This window comes from Triticum urartu, chromosome 2, assembly GCF_003073215.2.
Source record: "Triticum urartu cultivar G1812 chromosome 2, Tu2.1, whole genome shotgun sequence".
Classification (NCBI taxonomy): Eukaryota; Viridiplantae; Streptophyta; class Magnoliopsida; order Poales; family Poaceae; genus Triticum; species Triticum urartu.
In genome coordinates, this window is record NC_053023.1 from 676938755 (window position 1) to 676963174 (window position 24420).

At 43.5% G+C, this 24420-nt stretch overlaps 1 protein-coding gene across 2 annotated transcripts; it reads right to left on the reverse strand.

Moving 5' to 3' along the window:
• Positions 1-5029: 5029 nt before the first annotated feature.
• LOC125539657 (DNA replication ATP-dependent helicase/nuclease JHS1) lies at positions 5030-16035 on the reverse strand. Of its 2 annotated transcripts, none has more exons than XM_048703159.1 (34): positions 15662-16035; positions 15458-15583; positions 15117-15293; positions 14965-15030; positions 14641-14838; positions 14498-14548; positions 14357-14418; positions 13988-14120; positions 13728-13838; positions 13512-13608; positions 12989-13065; positions 12531-12596; positions 12212-12367; positions 10954-11009; positions 10793-10853; positions 10612-10722; positions 10487-10543; positions 10214-10348; positions 9913-10143; positions 9343-9417; positions 9129-9250; positions 8950-9022; positions 8758-8862; positions 8506-8673; positions 8284-8353; positions 8042-8187; positions 7773-7850; positions 7596-7688; positions 7334-7471; positions 7141-7180; positions 6989-7062; positions 6309-6443; positions 5833-5952; positions 5030-5498 (listed from the first exon to the last, which is right to left on the reverse strand). In XM_048703159.1, exons 1-34 carry the CDS (start codon positions 15935-15937, stop codon positions 5337-5339), a joined length of 3846 nt encoding a protein of 1281 aa, XP_048559116.1. In that variant the 5' UTR covers positions 15938-16035; the 3' UTR covers positions 5030-5336. The 2 variants fall into 2 exon arrangements, with proteins under 2 accessions (XP_048559116.1, XP_048559115.1); XM_048703158.1 differs by having other exon boundaries at positions 8042-8193; positions 15662-16034.
• Positions 16036-24420: the final 8385 nt, after the last annotated feature.

The window sequence follows — 24420 nt, forward strand, 5'->3', positions numbered from 1 at the left end:
ACTTACACCAATTCATGTTCTTCACATTTCCCAGATCCGCCTGCACCACACAAAATTTTAGGACAAAAAAAGGTTGCCGCATCAGAAATCAAATGGAAAAAAACATCGGAAAACGCTGGCAGTCACTAGCTTTACACATGACATCGGAGCCAAAAAGATCAAAGGAAAATAAAGTAGTAAAGATGGATTATTCACCAGGATGGGGAAGCATTTGTTGCTTGGGCGAAGAGAGGTGGTCGGCGCGAAAACAGCTGAGATGAGGTACATGAGTAGCTTCATCTTGAAAACATCTCCATGCGTCGTCATGGCCTGCAGCGAATCTGCCATTGCAGACGTGTTTGGCATGGATTCAGACCCGGGAAACAAACGGGGGAACAGCGCTTCCTCGATCTCATTGTTGACCTCGTACGGGACTTTCATATGTCCACGAGGCACACCCAAAGTGCAGAACACGGATTCCTCGTTCAACGGTAGTCTTCCACGTCCCGGAATCACGAATTCCCTGGAGGCGGGGTCGTAGATCTCACCAAGCCAGTCGCATACAGGGTTGACAAGGTTCGTGCACCGGACATCCATCATAGACTGCATACCCATCTCAGCAGCAGCCCCCTTCTGATTGTCGGTGAATTTGTCAGTCAACGCAGTCAGTCGTTCTTGGGAGGCTCTGTTGCGAATACGTTTCTTCTTCTGCAAAAAACAGACAAAAAGTGATCAGTTGTTGCCATGTTTTTGCAAAAAGTGATCAGTTGTTGCCATGTTTTTGCAAAAAGTGATCAGTTGTTGCCATGTTTTGCAATGTCATGAAATTTTAGTTCGTGTCAGATGACTGCAAGCTTGAGGTGTCAACCAGTAACATAAAGCAGGAGGAATGGGGGATGTGTGAACATTTACCTCATCACCCTCTTTTCTCCGTCCAGTTGCCCGATTACGCTGTGGTGGATCCATGAAATCATCATCATCATTTTGATGATCGCCACGAGCCATTCTGCTGAGATAGGAACAGACCAAATTGTCATGGTGGAAATGTAAATGCAAGAGGTAAGCAGTTGTCACCTAACAGAAAATGTCAACTAGTGAATGCAGAAAAATAACATGAACACACACGCACCCCTCCTATGATTGTCGGAAACATAAACGTGGCAAGTAAGCATGTTGGTTGCATTATCAAGTAAAAAAAGTGTATATATGGTAAATGCACTTGAAAACAAAAAATGTTGAAGTTGCCATGTTAGCCCAAGATAGTACGATAGAAAGTCGCAGAATCCTCCACATCAGAAAAACTAAGATGTGGCAGCTCACACACTGTCCTAAAAATACACCAATCAAATGCCACTTGTTCAGCGGCAGAAATGTGCTAGGGTGAAATTGCCGTGCTGAAATGCAACACATACTACAACAAATCGATGAAACCACATCTAATTCAAGAACCTGAAAAATTGCCACAGTGTGATCAGATATCACAAAGTCGTTGTGGCAAAACAAAAAAAATGCGCCTACAGTACAATGAATTTGCCATATTGTACTGACTGCGGCATGGCAACAGACATGATGTGGTCAGCCAAAAACTTGCCACATGCAAAGCATATGTATGGCATCTGACACAATTGATATGCAAATTTGGTTGCCACATTATGCAGCCAATTTGCCACACTGTCTTATCTGCAGAATGGCAACAGACAGTGTGTTCACATTCTATTCGCCACATGAATATACTATCCAAGTGGCAACAGGCACACTTGATGTGCACATTAGTTGTCGTCCAGTGCAGTTGGCTCCTGAAACTACATTGACTACCGATTTTGGCAACTATCGCAGTGTGGTAACTATCACAAATCATTCAGAAAAATTAGATGCCACAATGAAAAAGCATGTTTGTGGCTACTATCACAGTAATTCAGCAAATTTAGTTGCCACATGGAAGAGCGTGTGTGTGGCAACTATCACAGTCATTCAATAAAAATAGTTGCCCCATGCGAAAGCTTATATGTGGCAACTAACACAGTCATTTCAGTAATTTGTTGCCGCAAGGGGAAACACGTTTGTGGCAACTATCACATTTGTTCAGGGAGTTAGTTGCCACACAATCATGATAGTTAATGAAACTATCAAGTTCGCCTCATACTACAGTTTCAAAACCCAACTAACTAGATCTAGGGTTCAATGGCAACTACCGCGACTTCAAATTCACCCTCAAAATTCTCCCACGAACTGACTGCAAACACAAATTCGAACCAATGCGCATCAAACAAACCGGGAGACACCTGCCCAATCCATAGGCAAGACTAGTGTGTGCCTCCGAACAGGCATAACCACACCGACGATGCCGCCGCCGTGGCCGCGACGAAATTGCCCAGTGCCACCAAAAACGGCTAGCAGACGACTTCAGCGCCGGCAGGAACGCCGACGCATCGCCGAATCGCCTGAATCTCTACGAATCTTGATCGAGGAATCGAACAGGGAGGGAAGGGGGGAAAATGCAGGAAGGGATTGCGAGAGTTGTAGCGAGCATTACCTTCAACCCGCAGGCGCTCCGGCGAAGCCGCTCCGTTCCGGTGAGCCCCACCGACGGCCGCGAACACCGTCGATTCTTCCGCCTCCGCCGTCGCCTTCTCCCCTCGCCTTCTCCTCCAATGGTTTGAAATGCGAGTGGGTTGTGCCAGTAACTGCGGTGCGGGTGAGTAAATGGAACCGTGAGGGAGAGGGGGCAGAGGTGTGCGACGTGTTTGACGTCAACCGCGATCGGAGCGTGGCGTGCGGGTGCATAGCAGTTCCACCGCACGCCTCCGAGTGGCAACCGCTGACCGCGGGATGGCAACCAACGTGCGGGCGAACTGACTCGCACACCGCACACGCGCCTCGTCCTACGTGGCGTAGAAAACCGGCCGGTTTGTTCCAAGATTCGTGCACAAAGTTGCCGACGGAGATGCTTGTGTGTGGTCGGGATGGTGAACGCCCACACGTGTGGGCGTTAACATTTCCGTATCAAAAAAATCTACGGTGAGTGAAAATATTGAAATGCGAGAGTAGTTGATATTTAAATATTACAATCTAACTAAAATTTTAAAATAAAATCAAACTTGAATTCAGCTCACACATATGTTCTAGTTATCTTCTTTAACCGCACACATATGTTCAATCAAATCTTTCTTTAGCTGCTCATGAGTTGCTCGATGTCGAATTTGTTAATGCGTTTGGACAAACTCCTCAAACGTGACCGGATTTTGATGTGGAAGTTGGATAGGATCATCCATGTTTTCAAATTTCATATCTCCATCAGAATCTTCATCCTCATCCTCCATGGTCATGTTGTGCATGATCACACAACATAGCATCACTTCCCACAAGGTCTCTGGCTCTCATATTTTTATAGGTCCTCGAACAACTCCAAAATAGCTTGAAGCACTTCAAATGCCCTCTCCACAACCTTTCTAGCTCCTTCTTGTCTTTAGGCAAAGTGATATCTTTTCTAACCAATTGCCTTAGAGATGGTTTCGACGAAGGTCGCCAATAGAGGATATATATATACCGTCAATCAGATAATAGCCCATGTTGTACTCATGCACATTGACAGTATAATTGCACGGAGGAGCTTGTCCAGTCAACCTAGCAAACAATGGAGACTGCTGCAGCACATTGATGTCATAGTGAGACGTGGTCATGCCAAATAAAGTGTGCCAAATCCAATGGTCATATGACGCAACTGATTCAAAAATGATAGTAGACTTCTTAACATGGCTCTGATATTGTCGTTGTGGAGTTTTTGGGCAGTTCTTCCATCTCCAGTGCATGCAGTCAAGAGATCCGAGCATACCTAGCCATCCTCTTACTTCCGAGAGTGACATGAGACTTTCCGTGTTTGCGGTAGTTAGTTCTATCAAGTACTGAGGTCAAAATACCTCGACCATCACAGTAGCAAATCTGACCATGGCGTCTCCGCATGTGCTCACAATATCCAGAGGTGCTCATCCCACGAATCCATGGTCATGTTTGTAAGAGGGGAGCTGAAGACTTGCGACACCTCATGTTTACATGTGTCCGAGCTAAAGAAGTGTGGAAAACTTTGGATCTTCAGGAAACGATTGCCCAAGCCCTTGTTTCAGACAGGTCTGGTAGTGTCATGCTTGAGAATATCCTCAGAGATCAAAGGTGTAATTCCACCACACTGCAATATCTCGGCTTCCAAGAGTCTATCTTGGTTGGAGCTTGGTACATTTGGTGGCGAAGAAGGGAAGTTGTGAAGGGCGAAGGTGTGGCCATTCCTTCCAAAACAGCACTCGCCATACATGCGATAACGGCCAATTTTGCTGGCTCTAGGAGTGCGATCAGTGTACCTGATGTTAAATGGTCTAAACCTGCTCAAAATCTTTATAAAGTGAACGTGGATGCATGCTTCATGGAAGATGGAAGCGGAGCCACATCAGCGGTTCTTCGAAACCACTAGGGTGAGGCTCTTACTGGATCAACAACTCTCTTTATGCATGTGCTTGATGCCGCTGCAGCGGAAGCTTTGGCATTGAAGAATGGCACGGACCAGTGGGGATGCTCAAATGTGGTCTTTGAATCTGATTGTCTTAAGATTATCCAGGCATGCAAGGGGGAAGTTGATATCCTGAGTCCTTATTCTGCTACTCTGAATGAGTGTTTTCATTTAGCTCGAAGTATTGGTTTAGTCTTGTGCCCTCACTATCCAAGGGAAGGATACAAGGTGGCACACAAGCTTGCTAGGAGTTCCTATGATTCTAATTCTGCAATTTCTTGGGAGGGTGATCATCCACAGATTACCCTAGCTGAACTTGTTAGTGATGTAACAATTATTTGATTTGAATAAAGTTTGGCACAAGTTCAAAAGAAAAATCCTTGTGTAGTTACTAGGTTACTATGCTATCCTAGTAACAGCTACGGTCCGATGACAGTCACAAGATTATCGATGTTAGTTGTCACACGGTTGCTGCGCCGATTGACTCACCCAGCTTGCTCTCAGCAGTTGACAGCGACAGCAACAAAAAAGTTCACTCTAAAATATAAGTAGGCAAGATCCACCAAGCTCGGCAGCTCAGACCGAATTATATTGAATAACCATTTCAGAAGAGTAGAAAACTTTGGACGTATTTCATCAGTTGGATACACAAAATGCGCAATGGACAGGTTGCTGCTAAAAATTTACATCCTGCGCTTGACGACTTTATCAGTTACATGCACAAAAAACTACTGCTACTACCATCTTCTACACGGGAACCAGAGTGACATGGTCTGGCTTCTACACGCCAAAGCAAATATATACAGCATATATACGGCTTTGGCCTCAAAACTCAAAAGTTTATCTACCGCACGACCTACTATTGCACATTCAATTGGGAATTCCGGAGCTCTGGAATAGACTGTACATCCTTATTTGTCAGGTCTAATTGCCCGCCGCCCTCAGCTACCTTCTCTAGGAGAAGCCTCAGCAATGGGATCGTCGAAAGAGTTCCAGCAGACCCAACCATGATGAGCTTCTTCTGCATTATGTTCACCAGAACAAGTTCAAAAATACAATAGCGGAAACGGAATTGTATAAATATGATAGCTGGGTTTACCACGGCAGGGTGACAGTTACATTCTCTTTTTTGCAAGAAGCAACCATCTAAATAGGTCAAAACAGGGTGTCTACATGTTTTCTTTGTGTTGTGTGGTGTGCCACTTCTACAAAAGCCTATTCAAGATCATTATGTTTCTTCGAATGGTAATCCAAGATCATTATAGTCCAGGTAATATTGTTGACGATGACAATCACTTAAGTACAAGAGAATGATGATCCCAATGGGAAAGTAGAGTACATTCACTGCCACTGACCTTCGCACGTGTCAAGACAACATTGATCCTGTGCCAATCGCCAAGCAAAGAAGAACCACTAGCCCTTGAGTTCCCACTGGATCGTACAAATGATACGATAATACAATCTTTATCCCTCCCCTGTAAAAAGTAGATTTGTTCAGCACTAAAAGACCACAGTACTGATGATTTGTCAGAAAAGTCCCAACCAAAACCAATGAATCAGCAAAAACAAAACAATTGTAACGCAATAATTGTAACATTTTCCGGGATGACGGTAATGCTCTATTGTCCCAGTGAGAAACTGAGCATGAGCACTAAATCCAAGAGTAAGCATGCAACTGATTACTTCAAAATGTTACACATAAGAAACAACTAAAGAGAGATAAGAGTCATAACACAGCCACCATAATGAAATTGATTATTGAAAGATCATCACGGCTGAAGGAATACAGGAGTCAATGACTTGCTCGTGCAAAACAGTATTTTTTTTTTACCTGGTATTTGTCAATTGTATGAACCTCAACCAAAGGATCAACCTGCTGCCGAATGAGATTCACTTGGGCATTATATGGGGTTATTATACCAATCTCGTCTTGAGCTACACCTCTCTTTAGCAATTGTTTCGTTATCTACAGAAAAGACAAGTTTTCACTTTAAAAAAATGCGAGAATAAAAATGACTTTGTATCAGCAGTCTGGATATGCAGCAAAGATAACTTGCTCAAAGTGCATCATATGTCCAACAGTTACATGAAAACAGTTAGATTTCACCCAATGCATTGGTGTTCTTCATAGGTTGAACTTGACTATTGGGCCATTTGCAACACTAAGCATAAAGTTCAAGTTTGTGGACTAGAGCAGTTGCATCTGATCATTCACCTAGCTTAAAATGTACTTAACTAGATAAATACAAGCATACGTATTCATTCTCAGTGCGGCACATAGACAAGACAACAATAAATTAAAGCAAGACCAAGATATTGGGTATTACTAAATATTCAAAATGACACAACACATGTTGTGCCCATGCGCACACAGGCACTCAACTGAAAGCAAATACATGGCAAATGTGCAACATCTCAACTGGTAGCTATAGAGGTCAGTGATTACTTGCTAAAACACAAGAGAAAGGCATGAAATATGGCCCATGGCCATCGCCGTAGACCAGGACATACCCATGAAACAATGTATGCTTCTGTAGGATTGTTCACGGTTCTATGTTCCTTGGCCTCAAGTGCCGGTACTTGATCTGTGTGAATTGGTCACATAGTTAGCACTGAAGGCAGAGTATCACAACGATGTAACTAGTTGAATTTATTGAAAAAACCTGTGTTCGCAAAGATAACAGCCCTATCGGGATTCAAAATCTGCAATTAAAAGAATAGGGCACACCGATTAAAAGGAGGTTGAGAAAGATGATACATGGCAGTGTGACAAACCGAGGTAAGCAAATCCAAGCTTTCAATAACAAGATGTTTCCATATTGAGAATTGAAATTTTCAAGCAGAAGGCAGTGTTACCTCCTTGAACTTGAAGTGAGCCTGTTGTTTGCCAGAAAACTTGAGTTTCGCATTTGCGATTTCTAACGAACCACAACATAACCTATTGCCATAAATCAATGAATTTGAGAGCTCCATAATACCAGATGACATTCGGTACTGCAGGAATGTAGTTTCCAAACATGAGTTTACTGGAACAAAGGAGATCTTAACTAAAAAGAAAATATGTGGCATTGGCAGTAAGAGATAATAGTGAAAAAAGCAGGAGTTCAAACCGACTAACCTGGCACCTTAGTGCTGAAATTGCTTGAGGATGTGCCTCTGACAACCTCCAAAATAAGCTAATGCCCATCCCACTCTCTCGAGCTTCAAAGCTCTGTATGTACAAAATTGCTAGAGTTAATGAAAGGAGTGGCATAAAAAAGCATTATGTAAAAAGGAAAACTGAAGGATTAGTAACCTGAACAAGTGGAGGAAGTTGATAATGATCTCCTACTAGCACAAACTTCGTTGCAAGCATCAGAGGTCCCAGTGAAACCTAGCGAGTAAGATGTGTGTGAGAAGGATGTAACCTCTTCAGTAATCATTTTTACAAGAATATACTGGTTTATCAGCTTGACCGGCTACTATATACAGTTACGAAGTTAGATGAGCATCGTTTTGTGGTTTTTCCTTTTATGGTATTTCCTTGGAGACTAAATTACCAAGCAATCCTGAATTGGGGCCTACCGGTAATGTGATTTGTCCAGCTTCATCCATGATACATGTGTCGAACTTCTTATGTGCTAGTAAGGGATGGTATACTCCCAAACAAGTAACTCCAACAACTTGCACTTGCTCCATTCTTGTTTTGATTGCATCTACTGACTGTACCTCTGTTGCTGTTCCACACACACACACACACACAAATAAGAGCATGTTTTCTTCAAAAATTTAAAATGCATGTGCACTGACAAATGATATATTCTGACTTGATAAGCAATTGGCTCTGACATCAGGGTGTACAGCTTCATGCCTCCCGATTCGAATAAAATCTACACCCTGCAGAAAGACAATAATCAGAATAAAGCATGTACGTGTTTTGCTTCATTAAACTCAAATACTTGAGGCAGCATGTAAAAGTTTGCTCGCTGAAACAAATGAGGGTTTTACAATCGAATGGTGCTACATTAATGAAGCTTCAGAACACAAACCTCGGCCTTCAACTTCATAAGCAAATTATCAATAGCTGAATTAGTATATGAAGTTAGCAAAATAGATTCTCCTCTCATCAATAAGGACTTCACAGCATGCACCATTGTATATGTTTTGCCTGTTCCAGGCATTCCTAGAATAAGAGCATAATCTTTTGCTGCTAGAATCTGAAAACAAAATCTGCATTAGTCTTCTATTGAAATCTTGAATATTCACAAAAAGAAACATGAACTAAAAGAGCAAAGATTTACTTTATGCAGTGATCTCTGTTGGTCATTGTTCAAACTCGTTAGTGATTGTATGTATGATAATGCCGGGTCTTGGCTGAACAATCCTCCACTATCAAACCTGGGAGCCTATTAACATCCGAGTTAGGAAATTCCAGACAACAAAGACAATATGGGAAACATGCTATAACATAAAAGTGCTAGTGCCAAACAGACCTCAAGATCAACTACCAACTTCCGTAGTTTAGTGTTTTGCGGCTTCTGAGAAAACAGTTGGACAAGGTTGAATCTGGCAATAGTTTAAATACAAGCTCCAGTTAGATAAGAAAAGAGAACTTTTTTAAGTACCCATCCAAAGTGATAAACATGAACAACAAATAAAAACAAGAGCCAACCGCATGGTTGCAAATGAAGAGCTAAACTCATCCTTGTCTATCCGCCAAAGTTCGCGTTGGAGGTCTCCTTGCTCTAGCAAGGAGCTACTACCTGGAAGTCTCAGACGACGTGACAAAGAGACCTACAACACATTCCATTTGAAATACTTATAAATTTATAATCAATATAACCAAAAACAATGGACAGATAAGGTCTGTGATGGTCTGGTAATACCGTTATATGGGAACGGCTAATGTCCCTTATAGATCCATTTGCAACTGCTATCCTCCCAGATTGAGTGCTAAGCACCTAATGCAAAGTAGCAGAAGACGAGATAGAATTTAGTGTGTGGACAAATTAAACCGACCGACAAGGTTATAATGTCCATGCATCAATCTGATACTACCTTTGTACATTAATGTAAGACATTTTTGCAGTTCAACTTCAAACAAGAAATGACCTCTCTATAGCTATGCTCAAGTATATGAAATTAGACGATAGTTGAACCTGACACACCACCAATCCAGCACCTTATCTTTTCAGTTACCTATTTAATATGATTGCACTAGCTAGTAGCTACATAAGTTTCCAACATGTATCGCATATTCGTATTTGCTATTGATTACAGCTCTTTGGCTAAACTTGTTCTACAAACATATACATGTATTTAATCCTTGTCAACATAAATATGGTACAAAAATTATTTGAGATGATGGTATGCATAGCGCTGTGCACAGGTTGCCATGAGCATGTTAAACTTGAAGTGACCAATATTACTGAATACAGAAAGTGTACAAGGCTTACCACACAATCACCACATTTGAGGTTGAAATCTAGGCTCTCAGCTTGTGGTTCTGAATGACCAGCTGCTTCAGGCTGCATCTTCTCACGCACAAAATTATATATGTATCTTTTGCTTTTTCCAGATGAATCTACTGAGTGTTCATTTTTCATATCAAGGACGTAAAAGGATGGCACAGAACTCTTGCTCCCAGAATTGTAATGAAGAGGAAGTAAAATTTCCTTTTTCTTGACCTGAATTTTTCATAAATTGAGTTAAGGGGGGGAACAAGTTTTGGAGCACATTTGAGAAACTAAAGATTACCTGAGAAGTTCTAGCTTCAAGATCAATCAATCTATCCCAATGTTTAAGAAAGTTATGATGGGCAACTGATAAGTGATTCACCAGGTTATCAAATAGATCACCAAGCCCACTAGTTGCTGTATTTCCTCCATGTACCTGTTGCATCAAAATGGAAGTACTCCCATAAAGATTAGTTGTCACATGTACATTTCCTAATAAATAAAGTAGTTCCATTTTTTTCCTCAGCAAGGACAAATGCTAAGACTATGTAAGAGAAACAATTGTCTAGCAAACCTTGTGATATATGGTGCATGAAGTCAGGTGTCGGCATCCAGTACATGAGGATGGACTCTGGAAAAGAACAGGAATTTAGTTGACTTCTCACTAATGGATCACTATGTACATGTTTCTAGTTCTACCTGTAGCATTGCAGGAAAACTCTGTGAAATTGATGCCTTCAGAATCTCAGAGGCAAGCTCGTTCCGTCGCATCATTAGCCCAATTAAATCGGACCTCTTAACTTTGATACCCTTAATAAATTAATGAAAATGGGTAAGAATGGTACAAAATGTATTTTGAGTATCTTAAGTACAAGATTACCAATGTCTGGTCTGTGTGGAGATAATACAGAAGACCCATATCAATGTCATTATTCAAGTATCTGAAAATGCATGGGAAGACGTGGTATGTATTGAGTAATGGTTATGGAAAGACTGCTGAAGTGCTGAACAAATAAGGATCACAGGATAGATGGATTATACCTCTCTGACATCAATAGCGTGTATAATATCACCTGCGCAGAGTGTTCCATAGCTGACTGCAAGTGGATAAACTCTCGTGAGGGGCAACACAGAAGTAAGTGCTGCATCTATTTTATTTAGGAAGGACGGTTATATTGCTGTTTACGGAGATATTGGTACGCCGACATATGGGAAAGCAATATGTAACAAAATCTTATGCTTAAGGAATGTATTATAATGGTAAAGCCAATACCAAGACTAGCTATCATATTCAAGTACCCAAAAAATGTTGCAACGTAACAAGATCTGACATACAGTGATTGTGGAAATTAAAGAACATCAACTTTGCAAAAGTAAACGCAAGGCTAATCATGAGACTATTGGTTGGTTAGTTTTTCTCACAAGGCCAATATTTATTGGTTCATTTTACATGATTATATAATTGGTTGTTAGACTGAATACAACTATGTACTTGGCAGAAATTTACACACAAATAATGACAAATACCAGTGATGTTGGCATGTACTATGAAGACAGAGAAGCTATGCATGTCAGCATGTATGGAACAAGCAATTGGGCAACCAGGTTGTGAATAGGCTAGAAAACATACAGAACACAATAATCTCGTCGAGCATTAATAATTCCTAAGAACACTTGCTAAATAGTTGTGCGTTCTTACAGATAAAATAAATTAGGATATCCAGCAGGGTTCTGCAAATAAAACAATTAGACTACCCAAAGACGCCAGAAGTTGGCCTTATGGAGCACTCACATATAAGTGGCACTTGCAGGTAACTTTTTATCCCAACTTTATTACTCCCTCCAATCCATATTCATTGTCGCTGATTTAGTATAATTTGTACCAAATCAGCGACAATTAATATCAATCGGAGGGAGTAGCAAATATGACCCCATCTCAGCAGTTTGCTACAGATCTAACTGTTCACCTCAGGAGGGTGGGAAGAGGTGAATACACCACTGCCCTATATTGACATCATGAGTAAAGATATGAAAATATGATTTGCAATAACCATGTGAAATCAAAATCACTCTTACTTTTCCAGAAGACAAAGGTGAATCAAAGTTCACAATCTAAACTGGTACTATCACTGAGTACCAGACCCCTGACCAGTATAGCTTATTGCAACAAGTACCTCGTTTACTAATTAATTACAATGTCGATCATTTACAGAATTCTACTGATAAACACCACATCATGCCGAGAAATATATAATGAGTATCTTCAGTTGGTATCCGCTATCCAGGAATATATGGTTACCTGGCCACTAGTGCTTTTACCAGTTTTGAACTCCAGTGGCATTACTTTGTCGTATGAATCACCGCTGCATGAATTTACCCTTGATATGACAGAAGCATCGATAATCCCTTTTAAACCGTACCTTGGGGCCCATGCCATCTCCTCAATATCCATCATCTAAGGCGCATGAGAATTTCATTTCAATAAAGCTATTAATTCTTTAAGAAGAAGCATGAAGAATATGGAACTTTTAGCTTCATGATTAGGCACCATACAAAATACAGGAATGCACCACCATGAAATGAACTTGCTTTATATACCCTACATAAAAGTTGCCTACCTCAATCACTTCAACAGTTTTCCGTCCTTCAGTATGTCCAAAATCCACGTTGGCGCTTTTTGAACCCTGAAAGTGCAGCATATCATTGGCAAACAGCAGTATATGATCATATCTTCTTCAGGCAATTACAAAACTATCCAAAGAGAAAAGAAAGTACAGATGATTCACTGATAAATTATACAATTAACATAAGATACTGTACCAGGATAGATAAAGAACTAATTCTGCACTGAAAATTATAATTGAATTGGCACATATATTAACAAAGGACTTGAGATAGAAATTGTTCCTTTTTTTAAACTTCTGAATGAGTGGAATATGAAAGCAGGTTTAATTTCAACAAAACTCAGATAAGAGTACTTAAGATATGGAATTGCTGTAAAGTTCAGAAATTCTTGTGGCCACATAAAGGACACCAAGAGTAAATAATGTGAAAGTTAGTATGCATGTGTATCTACCTTCATGAAGGATTTGTACCAATTCAACATTTTAGGGATTGCTTCAATAAGAATTGAATGTGTGCTCCTTTCACTGGCTGCGTAAGAAACTTTGAAAAATTAGTAACATAAATGCAGGGCACAGATAACAATCATTAGGTAACAGAGGAACCAGAAAACAACACTTGGATCAAACATGACTCGACCCAGATACAACTTATCTAAATATCAATTTTACATATGCTAGTATTTGATAAAAGAGTGCCACGGGCTTTGCAGGACATATAGGACTTAATGCTTTCTAATCCACTAGAAAGACAAACAGTAATGATTAGAATTAATAAAGCCACATTTATATAGAACTAGTCACGTTTATATAGCAGCTAATTTAGCCTCAGTGTTCTAACAAAAAGTATAAGGAAGAATCACTAATCAGCACCCGGTATAACTCAATAATGATATAATCTAACCACATGAACACTCCAAGCAATATGATGTTTAGAGTGTTTTCTCATAAAGTAGGAAATTTTGCCCTGGATAGTACCTCCACATGCATACAGACTCTCGAGGTTGTTCAAAAGAACTTCTTTTGCTTGTTGTTCCAAAAACTGCCTTGAAGGAACATCCTCAAGTAGCCCAGCCTAAAGCACAAAAAACAAAACTTCAGGCATCTAAATTGTTACAAGCTTACAATATTAGCTGACCAAAAGAAATTGTGGAATAGTAACCAAAGTCGGCAAGTATTCTTGTATCAAGAAACCTGAAATACTTGATGAAGCAGAGTACCCATCAAAGCGCTTGTGGAATATTCATTGCTTTTTAATCTTTCATCGAGAACAGATCTCCTTGGACAATGGAAACTTGAAGCAACCTACAATCAACTAGTTATCAAAAATTCTGTAGGAAAATAAGAAACACATATCTACAAATAAATTTTGGGAGTTTTCTAATAGGATGTGATAGAAAGTTGCTCTACAAACTACAAAATCATGGTACCAGAACATAGCAAGTAGTACTCACCCGCGTTCCAGAGATGAGTAATTCTGGATGGACAATAACAAGATTGCTATCATGATCAACAGTGCATTTTCCTTGGTCACTGAATTCTCCAATTACACTTACTGTGTCGCCTGGGACGACAGTGCTATGGAACCTACAGTAGTATGAAAATGGGAATATAAAAAGATTGCTTAGGTGTATGTAGTGCATATAATAAAGAACTAAGCTTAAGTGGATGACCTCGCAGGTGCATCTATCCTATGTTGAAGAAGCCAAGGGGATGTTTAATACCAGTTATAACCCCAAGACATAGGGCGATAAACTGATAATCTAGTTTCCGACTACTAGGTTCAAGATATCCATTTCCATACAGTACTATTGTATACTCACCACTCGTCGCACAGATGCACTGAATACTCTTTCCCACAATGCTCATTCAGGAGACGCAGAACCTGCCAGAGAAAAGCAACTTTGCAGAGCACAGAAAGATCATTGGACATAAAAACCATCCACACAAGTAGCGGGACACACCTTAGCAGGATAGCGATCGCATGAACTATCACCTTTGTGTTTTTCTGACACCTAAAAAGTAAGGAAGAACAGAAAACCTTTTGTCACTAGAACAGCTCATCAGCATTGATCAGAGAACAACAGGTGGAAGCAAAAAGGCAAACCTCCAACACAAGGAAACTATCGAAAGATGGGGCTTCACGAGGCTTGTTGGATTCAACATTTAGACTGCTAGCAATAGGAGAACATTTGCTGTCCGTGCTATCACCACCTGTGACTTGACCTCCTTTATTCCCAGCATGAACTGGCAATTCTTCTTCCGTAATGGCATCTTCAACTTGATCTAGAAGATCCAATAGTGCCTAGCAAGAGAACATTTTGACATAATTTCACAGTTCAATTATGTGATGACTTCTTAATTCTGACAGGTAGCAAGATTACAAAACGGATGCTGTATCAAAAGAACATAGTGTAGTCATTTAGCTCACCTTTTTGTGCTGCCCTGCTTCCAACTGGTCAGGTCCTCCATCACAAGTGATACCAGCATTCAACGGCTGCTTGATACATGAAAAGATTAGACAACTGACAGTCACATTTGGCTGACAACCAAGACAAAAATTCAGCAAATATGCGTGTATACCTCGGTGAAGCTATAGGGCAGTGATGGTGGCGTCCGGAATGGGCTCTGGTCTTCCATACCATCACCGCCACCTGGGCCTATACCACACACACTCAGATTGCGTGCTGAAGCAGTACACCTCGACAAGCCCAACGGAGACGAATGCCACTTCTTCATAGCCTCGAGCGAGGAATGTTTCTACGATTGGAATCAACACGCCACAACCACAGGTTAGGAAACCACAAAGACAATGGATTTCATCAATGTACAGCCAGAGGTGGCAGCACCCGTTCCAGCACAGCGTATGTACGTGAGCATGTATGAACTCGCACATAAAGAAAGAAATTTCAGGGTTGATGTACCTCGTTGTTTGAGCACGGATGAAGCGCCATCCCTGGCAACTGCCTGGTGCGCAGACGATCGTTCACCGGCGAGATCTTCCAGGTCACGACCTCCCCGCCGCCATCGTCCTGGCTCTGCTTTATCAGCTGAACCGCGCAAACAAGTGGTCAGGCCACGACTAAAGCAGATCAGATCGGAACAATCACAAGAAGACGACGACTCACCATCCCGGGGGAAAACTTGACCCGCTTGGGCGCGAGGGTCTTGGTGACCTCCGGCGAGACCTCGGACAGCTCCTCCTCGGGCGGCGGGGGCGGGGGCGGGGGCGGCATGGGATCGGGGTTCGCCACGGGCTTCTGGCGCTTGGGGTTCTGGGAGGCGGCCTGGGACTGGTGGCGCTCAAAGAAGTGGAGGATGCCGAACTTGGCGGGCGGCTGCGACGGCTGCGAGGGCGGCTTCTTCGAGGCCGCAGCCGCGGCCGCGCGCTTCCGCGGAGCCATGGCTGCGCGGATTTGGGGGTTCCGGGCGGGAGGCCGGGGGCGGCGGGCGGCGGCGGGATTGGGAAACCGGATTTGGGGGAGGAGGGGGGGAGTGGGGCGGACCTGGGGTTGGGCGGGCTGCGGGGGTGGAGGGACGGGAAATTGGGAATTCCCGCGCGAAGCGATTTCACCGGCGACAGGGCGGCGCCATTTCGGCCCATCAATTGCTGGGTCTGGCACTAACAAATTTCTTAGGCCCAACATGCTTCACAACCTTCAACTATCTTCAACCTCCTTGTTTGAAAAAAAAAACTATCTTCAACCTCCCGCAGGGTAAATCCTATTTGAACGCCCGTAGGCGAGCCCAGTTGGGTGTTCACTGCGCTGCCGCTGTTTGTTTCACAATGCTACGCGTCATTCGGGACATTGGATCAGCCTTTTGAAGCATGTTCAAGTTTGCAACACCATCCTTGTTGTGAAAACATTGCAACACCACCATTGTTGCGGAGCATCGCCGTCGTCGTCCTCACAACGGCATAGTTTGTCTTTTTCGTCACAAGAAGCATCGTCTCATCGTCATTGCAATAGCAGCAGCAACACAGCGTCACGGTGGTTGGCCCCGGTCTTCCAGCGACATCGATGATTGCAACATGGCGGATGTTGCGGTGAGGGGTATGCAATAGTGGTGGTTGGTGCTGCCCTTCCGGCTTGCAACAACTTGTGTGTTGCGGTGGGGTGCGGCAAAGGCAGACGACAACCCCTCCAAGTTGCAGCATTGTCAATGTTGTGGAAGCCTCACCGACGTTGTAGAAGTACAACACCATTGCGCCACTGCCGTTGTGCGTCGTCTCCGTTGCATAGATCGTTGTAGTTGCACCGGCGTTTCGATGTCGTAAAAGACGAACATACGTCATTGCGGCAATGTGAAGGGGCATCAAGCATCGAGCTTCCGCCCCGTTGCAGCAACTAACAGTGAATCGCCACGTAGCCATGTCTCATAGCAGCGGGTATGCCGCCATCCCTGGAGACACTCTTCTTTGTGCCGAGCGAGTCGCTAGAGAAGGAAGCGAGAAGGGGAAGAGCACAGGAGAAATAGGTGGACGAGCGGTTCGCTTGTAGATATAAGGTCTAATGGGAAAAGCAGTGGGTGCGCCAACATGGGCATGTGTCATGCGTGAGACACAGCATACACTAGACAGAAAAACAGTCGGTTGAGTTTAGTGTTTCCCTTTTTATTCTTTTTATTTTTTTTGGTGTCTTATTTTATTTATTTATTTTTGGATTTTTATCTATGTTCTTCCAGGTTTAGTTTTTATCATGCTTTTCTTTCAGTCTTTTGTTTTAGGAAAACGTCTAGCTTTCAACCGACGGATCGCACATGAGCATCCAGCAGCTCGTCCATGCAACGTGTGTCATGTCTGCGGTTCCTTCGTTTCTTTTCTCTCAGTCAACGTGGTCGCTGCTCGCTGCTCTGAACGAAATATGCCTTAGAGGCATTAATAACGTTGTTATTTTATATTTTCTTATTCATGCTAAAATTGTATTGATCGGAAACTTAAATACATGTATGGATACATAAACGAAATACTGTGTCCCTAGTAAAGTCTCTACTAGAGTAGCTCGTTGATAAAAAAATGGTTAATGTTTCCTCACCATGGACATGTGTTGTCATTTGATAACGGAATCACATCATTAGAAGAATGATGTGATGGACAAGACCCATCTGTTAGCTTAGCATATTGATCGTTCAGTTTATTGTTATTGCTTTCTTAATGTCAAATACATATTTCTTCGACTATGAGATCATGCAACTCCCGGATACCGGAGGAATACCTTGTATGTTATGAAATGTCGCAATGTAACTGGGTGATCATAAAGACGCTCTACAGGTATCTCTGAAGGTGTTTGTTGATTTGACATAGATCGTGATTAGGATTTTTCACTCCAAGTATCGGAGAGGTATCTCTGGGCCCTCTCGGTAATACACATCATAATAAGCTTGCAAGCAAATGACTAAGGAGTTAGCTACGAGATGATGTATTACGGAACGAGTAAAGAGACTTGCCGGTAACGAGATTGAGCTAGGTATGAAGATAACGACGATAGAATCTTAGGCAAGTAACATACTGATGGACAAAGGGAATTACGTATGTTGTCATAAGGTTCGACCGATAAAGATCTTCGTAGAATATGTAGGAGCCAATATGGGCATCCAGGTTCCGCTATTGGTTATTGACTGGAGAGGTGTCTCGGTCATGTCTACATAGTTCTCGAACTCGTAGGGTCCGCACGCTTAATGTTCGTTGATGATATAGTGTTATATGAGTTATATGGATTTGGTGACCGAATGTTGTTCGGGGTCCCGGGTGAGATCAAGAACATGACAAGGAGCTCCGGAATGGTTCGTGTGTAAAGATTGATATATAGGACGATGGTATTCGAACACCGAAGAGTTTCGAAATGCACCGGGTAATCATTGGGTCACCGGAAGGGGTTTTGGACACCCCTGATAGGTGTATGGGCCTAATGGGCTAAGGGGGGACATACCAACCCACAAGGGGGGTGATGCGCCCCTCTCCTTGGCCGGCCGACCCTAGGGAAGGAAAGGAGGTAGGGCTAGCCCCTCCTGCCTTCCCCTTCTCATGGGAGAAAGGAAAAGAGGGGCGCCTACATCCCTTCCCTTTCCCGCTTACCTAAAAAGGAAAGTGGGGCGCGGCTTGGGAGAGACCCCAAGTAGGATTCGGCCTACTTGGGGCGCCTCCTTGGCTGCTCCTCCCTCCCCCACCTATATATACTGTTGGAGAACATCGCAGAATTTTAAAATTTTCTACGCATCACCAAGATCAATCTATGGAGTCATCTAGCAACGAGGGAGAGAGGAGTGCATCTACATACCCTTGTAGATCGCGCGCGGAAGCGTTCAAGAGAACGGGGTTGATGGAGTCGTACTCGTCGTGATCCAAATCACCGATGACCTAGCGCCGAATGGACGGCACCTCCGCGTTCAACACACGTACGGTTGGGAAGACGTCTCCTCCAACTTGATCCAGTAAGGGGGAAGGAGAGGTTGATGAAGATCCAGCAGCACGATAGCGTGGTGGTGGAAGCAACGGTGATCTCGGTAGGGCTTCGCCAAGCACATGGAGAGGGAGGAGTGTCGCGGGAGGGAGAGGGAGAGGCCAGGGGCTAGGGTGCGGCTGCCCTCCCTCCCCCCCAACTATATATAGGGTCCCTAGGGGGGCGCCGGCCCTAGGAGATCCAATCTCCAAGGGGGTGGCTTGCCCCCCAAGCCAAGTGGGGCGCCCCCCACCCCTAGGGTTTCCAACCCTAGGCGCAGGGGGAGGCCCAAGGGGGGCGCACCAGCCCACTAGGGGCTGGTTCCCCTCCCACTTCAGCCCATGGGGCCCTCCGGGATAGGTGGCCCCACCCGGTGGACCCCCGGGACCCTTCCGGTGGTCCCGGTACAATACCGAGTACCCCCGAAACTTTCTCAATGGCCGAAACTTGACTTCCTATATATAAATCTTCACCTCCGGACCATTCTGAAACTCCTCGTGACGTCCGGGATCTCATCCGGGACTCCGAACAACTTCCGGGTTACCGTATACTAATATCTCAACAACCCTAGCGTCACCGAACCTTAAGTGTGTAGACCCTAGGGTTCGGGAGATACGCAGACATGACCGAGACGACTCTCCGGTCAATAACCAACAGCGGGATCTGGATACCCATGTTGGCTCCCACATGCTCCTCGATGATCTCATCGGATGAACCACGATGTCGAGGATTCAATCAATCCGTATACAATTCCCTTTGTCAATCGGTACGTTACTTGCCCGAGACTCGATCATCGGTATCCCAATACCTCGTTCAATCTCGTTACCGGCAAGTCACTTTACTCGTACCGTAATGCATGATCCCGTGATCAACCACTTGGTCACATTGAGCTCATTATGATGATGCATTACCGAGTGGGCCCAGAGATACCTCTCCATCATATGGAGTGACAAATCCCAGTCTCGATTCGTGCCAACCCAACAGACACTTTCGGACATACCTGTAGTGTACCTTTATAGTCACCCAGTTACGTTGTGACATTTGGCACACCCAAAGCACTCCTGCGGTACTCATGGTCTAAGGAAATGATACTTGACATTCGGAAAAGCTATAGCAAACGAACTACACGACCTTTGAGCTATGCTTAGGATTGGGTCTTGTCCATCACATCATTCTCCTAATGATGTGATCCCGTTATCAATGACATCCAATGTCCATAGTCAGGAAACCATGACTATCTTTTGATCAACGAGCTAGTCAACTAGAGGCTCACTAGGGACGTGTTGTGGTCTATGTATTCACACATGTATTATGATTTCCGGATAACACAATTATAGCATGAACAATAGACAATTATCATGAACAAAGAAATATAATAATAACCATTTTATTATTGCCTCTAGGGAATATTTCCAACAGTCTCCCACTTGCACTAGAGTCAATAGTCTAGTTACATTGTGATGAATCGAACACCCATGCAGTTCTGGTGTTGATCATGTTTTGCTCTAGGGAGAGGTTTAGTCAACGGATCTGCCACATTCAGGTCTGTATGTACTTTACAAATATCTATGTCTCCATTTTGAACACTTTCACGAATGGAGTTGAAGCGACGCTTGATATGCCTGGTCTTCCTGTGAAACCTGGGCTCCTTGGCAAGGGCAATAGCTCCTGTCACAGAAGAGAGTCATCGGGCCCGACGCATTGGGTATGACTCCTAGGTCGGTAATGAACTCCTTCACCCAGATTGCCTCTTGTGCTGCCTCAGAGGCTGCCATGTACTCCGCTTCACATGTAGATCCCGCCACAACGCTTTGCTTGCAACTGCACCAGCTTACTGCCCCACCATTCAAAATATACACGTATCCGGTTTGTGACTTAGAGTCATCCAGATTTGTGTCGAAGCTAGCATCGACGTAACCCTTTACAACAAGCTCTTCGTCACCTCCATAAACGAGAAACATATCCTTAGTCCTCTTCAGGTACTTCAGGATATTCTTGACCGTTGTCTAGTGTTCCATGCCGGGATTACTTTGGTACCTTCCTACCAAACTTACGGCAAGGTTTACATCAGGTCTGCTACACAGCATAGCATACATGATAGACCCTATGGCCGAGGCATAGGGGACGGCACTCATCTTTTCTCTATCTTCTACCGTGGTCGGGCATTGAGCCGTGCTCAATCTCGTACCTTTCAATACAGACAAGAACCCCTTCTTTGACTGATCCATTTTGAACTTCTTCAATATCTTGTCAAGGTACGTACTCTGTGAAAGACCAATGAGGCGTATCGATCTATCTCTATAGATCTTGATGCCTAATATATAAGCAGCTTCTCCAAGATCCTTCATTGAAAAACACTTGTTCAAGTAGGCCTTTATGCTTTCCAAGAATTCTATACCATTTCCCATCAACAGTATGTCATCCACATACAATATGAGAAATGCTACAGAGCTCCCACTCACTTTCTTGTAAATGCAGGTTTCTCCATAAGTCTGCGTAAACCCAAACGCTTTGATCATCTCATCAAAACGAATGTTCCAACTCCGAGATGCTTGCACCAGCCCATAAATCGAGCGTTGGAGCTTGCACACCTTGTCAGCATTCTTAGGATCGACAAAACCTTCCGGCTGCATCATATACAATTCTTCCTTAAGGAAACCATTAAGGAATGTCGTTTTGACGTCCATTTGCCATATCTCATAATCATAGAATGCGACAATTGCTAACATGATTCGAACGGACTTCAGCTTCGCTACGGGTGAAAAAGTCTCATCGTAGTCAACCCCTTGAACTTGTCGATAACCCTTAGCGACAAGCCGAGCTTTATAGATGGTTACATTACCATCCATGTTTGTCTTCTTCTTAAAGATCCATTTATTTTCTATGGCTCGCCGATCATCGGGCAAGTCAGTCAAAGTCCATACTTTGTTTTCATACATGGATCCTATCTCGGATTTCATGGCTTCCAGCCATTTGTCGGAATCCGGGCCCGCCATCGCTTCTTCATAGTTCGAAGGTTCACCGTTGTCTAACAACATGATTTCCAAGACAGGGTTGCCGTACCACTCTGGTGCGGAACGTGTCCTCGTGGACCTACGAAGTTCAGTAGCAACTTGATCTGAAGTTTCATGATCATTATCATTAACTTCCTCTCTAGTCGGTGCAGGCACCTCAGGAACATTTTCTTGAGCTGCGCCACTTACCGGTTCAAGAGGTAATACTTCATCAAGTTCTACTTTCCTCCCACTTATTTATTTCGGGAGAAACTCTTTCTCTAGAAAGGACCCATTCTTGACAACAAAGATCTTGCCTTCGGATCTGAGGTAGAAGGTATACCCAATAGTTTCTTTAGGGTATCCTATGAAGACGCATTTTCTGATTTGGGTTCGAGCTTTTTAGGTTGAAGTTTCTTGACATAAGCATCACATCCCCAAACTTTTAGAAACAACAGCTTAGGTTTCTTCCCAAACCATAATTCATACGGTGTCGTCTCAACGGATTTCGACGGAGCCCTATTTAAAGTGAATGCGGCAGTCTCTAAAGCATAGCCCCAAAATGACAGCGGTAAATCGGTAAGAGACATCATAGATCGCACCATATCCAATAGAGTGCGATTACGACGTTCGGACACACCATTACGCTGAGGTGTTCCAGGCGGCGTGAGTTGTGAAACTATTACACATTTCTTTAAGTGTGTGCCAAATTCGTGACTCAAGTATTCTCCCCCACGATCTGATCGCAAGAACTTGATTTTCTTGTCACGTTGATTCTCAACCTCATTCTGAAATTCCTTGATCTTTTCAAAGGTCTCAGACTTGTGTTTCATTAAGTAGACATACTCATATCTACTCAAGTCGTCAGTGAGGGTGAGAACATAACGATAGCCACCGCGAGCCTCAACACTCATTGGACCGCACACATCAGTATGTATGATTTCCAATAAGTTGGTTGCTCACTCCATTGTTCCTGAGAACGGAGTCTTGGTCATTTTACGCATGAGGCATGGTTCGCACGTGTCAAATGATTCGTAATCAAGAGACTCCAAAAGTCCATCTGCATGGAGCTTCTTCATGCATTTGACACCTATGTGACCAAGGCGGCAGTGCCACAAGTATGTGGGACTATCATTATCAACCTTACATCTTTTGGTATTCACACTATGAATATGTGTAACATTATGCTCGAGATTCATTAAGAATAAACCATTCACCAGCGGAGCATGACCATAAAACATATCTCTCATATAAATAGAACAACCATTATTCTTGGATTTAAATGAGTAGCCATCTCGAATTAAACGAGATCCTGATACAATGTTCATGCTCAAAGCTGGCACTAAATAACAATTATTGAGGTTTAAAACTAATCCCGTAGGTAAATGTAGAGGCAGCGTGCCGACGGCGATCACATCGACCTTGGAACCATTCCTGACGCGCATCTTCACCTCGTCCTTCGCCAATCTCCGCTTATTCCGCAGCTCCTGCTTTGAGTTACAAATGTGAGCAACCGCACCGGTATCAAATACCCAGGAGCTACTACGAGCACTGGTAAGGTACACATCAATTACATGTATATCACATATACCTTTAGTGTTGTCGGCCTTCTTGTCCGCTAAGTATTTGGGGGCAGTTCCGCTTCAAGTGACCACTTCCCTTGCAATAAAAACACTCAGTCTCAGGCTTGGGTCCATTCTTTGGCTTCTTCCCGGCAGCTTGCTTACCGGGCGCGGCAACCCCCTTGTCGTCCTTCTTGAAGTTCTTCTTACCCTTGCCTTTCTTGAACTTAGTGGTTTTATTCACCATCAACACTTGATGTTCCTTTTTGATTTCCACCTCTGCTGATTTCAGCATTGAATATACCTCAGGAATGGTCTTTTCCATCCCCTGCATATTGAAGTTCATCACAAAGCTCTTGTAGCTCGGTGGAAGCGACTGAAGGATTCTGTCAATGACCGCGTCATCCGGGAGATTAACTCCCAGCTGAGTCAAGCGGTTATGCAACCCAGACATTTTGAGTATGTGCTCACTGACAAAACTATTTTCCTCCATCTTACAGCTGAAGAACTTGTCGGAGACTTCATATCTCTCGACCCGGGCATGAGCTTGGAAAACCATTTTCAGCTCTTCGAACATCTCATATGCTCCGTGTCTCTCAAAACGCTTTTGGAGCCCCAATTCTAAGCTGTAAAGCATGCCGCACTGAACGAGAGAGTAATCATCAGCACGTGACTGCCAAGCGTTCATAACGTCTTGGTTCTCTGGGATGGGTGCGTCACCTAGCGGTGCTTCTAGGACATAATCTTTCTTGGCAGCTATGAGGATGATCCTCAGATTCCGGACCCAGTCCGTATAGTTGTTGCCATCGTCTTCAGCTTGGTTTTCTCTAGGAATGCGTTGAAGTTGAGGGCAACATTAGCGTGGGCCATTTGATCTACAAGACATAGTGTA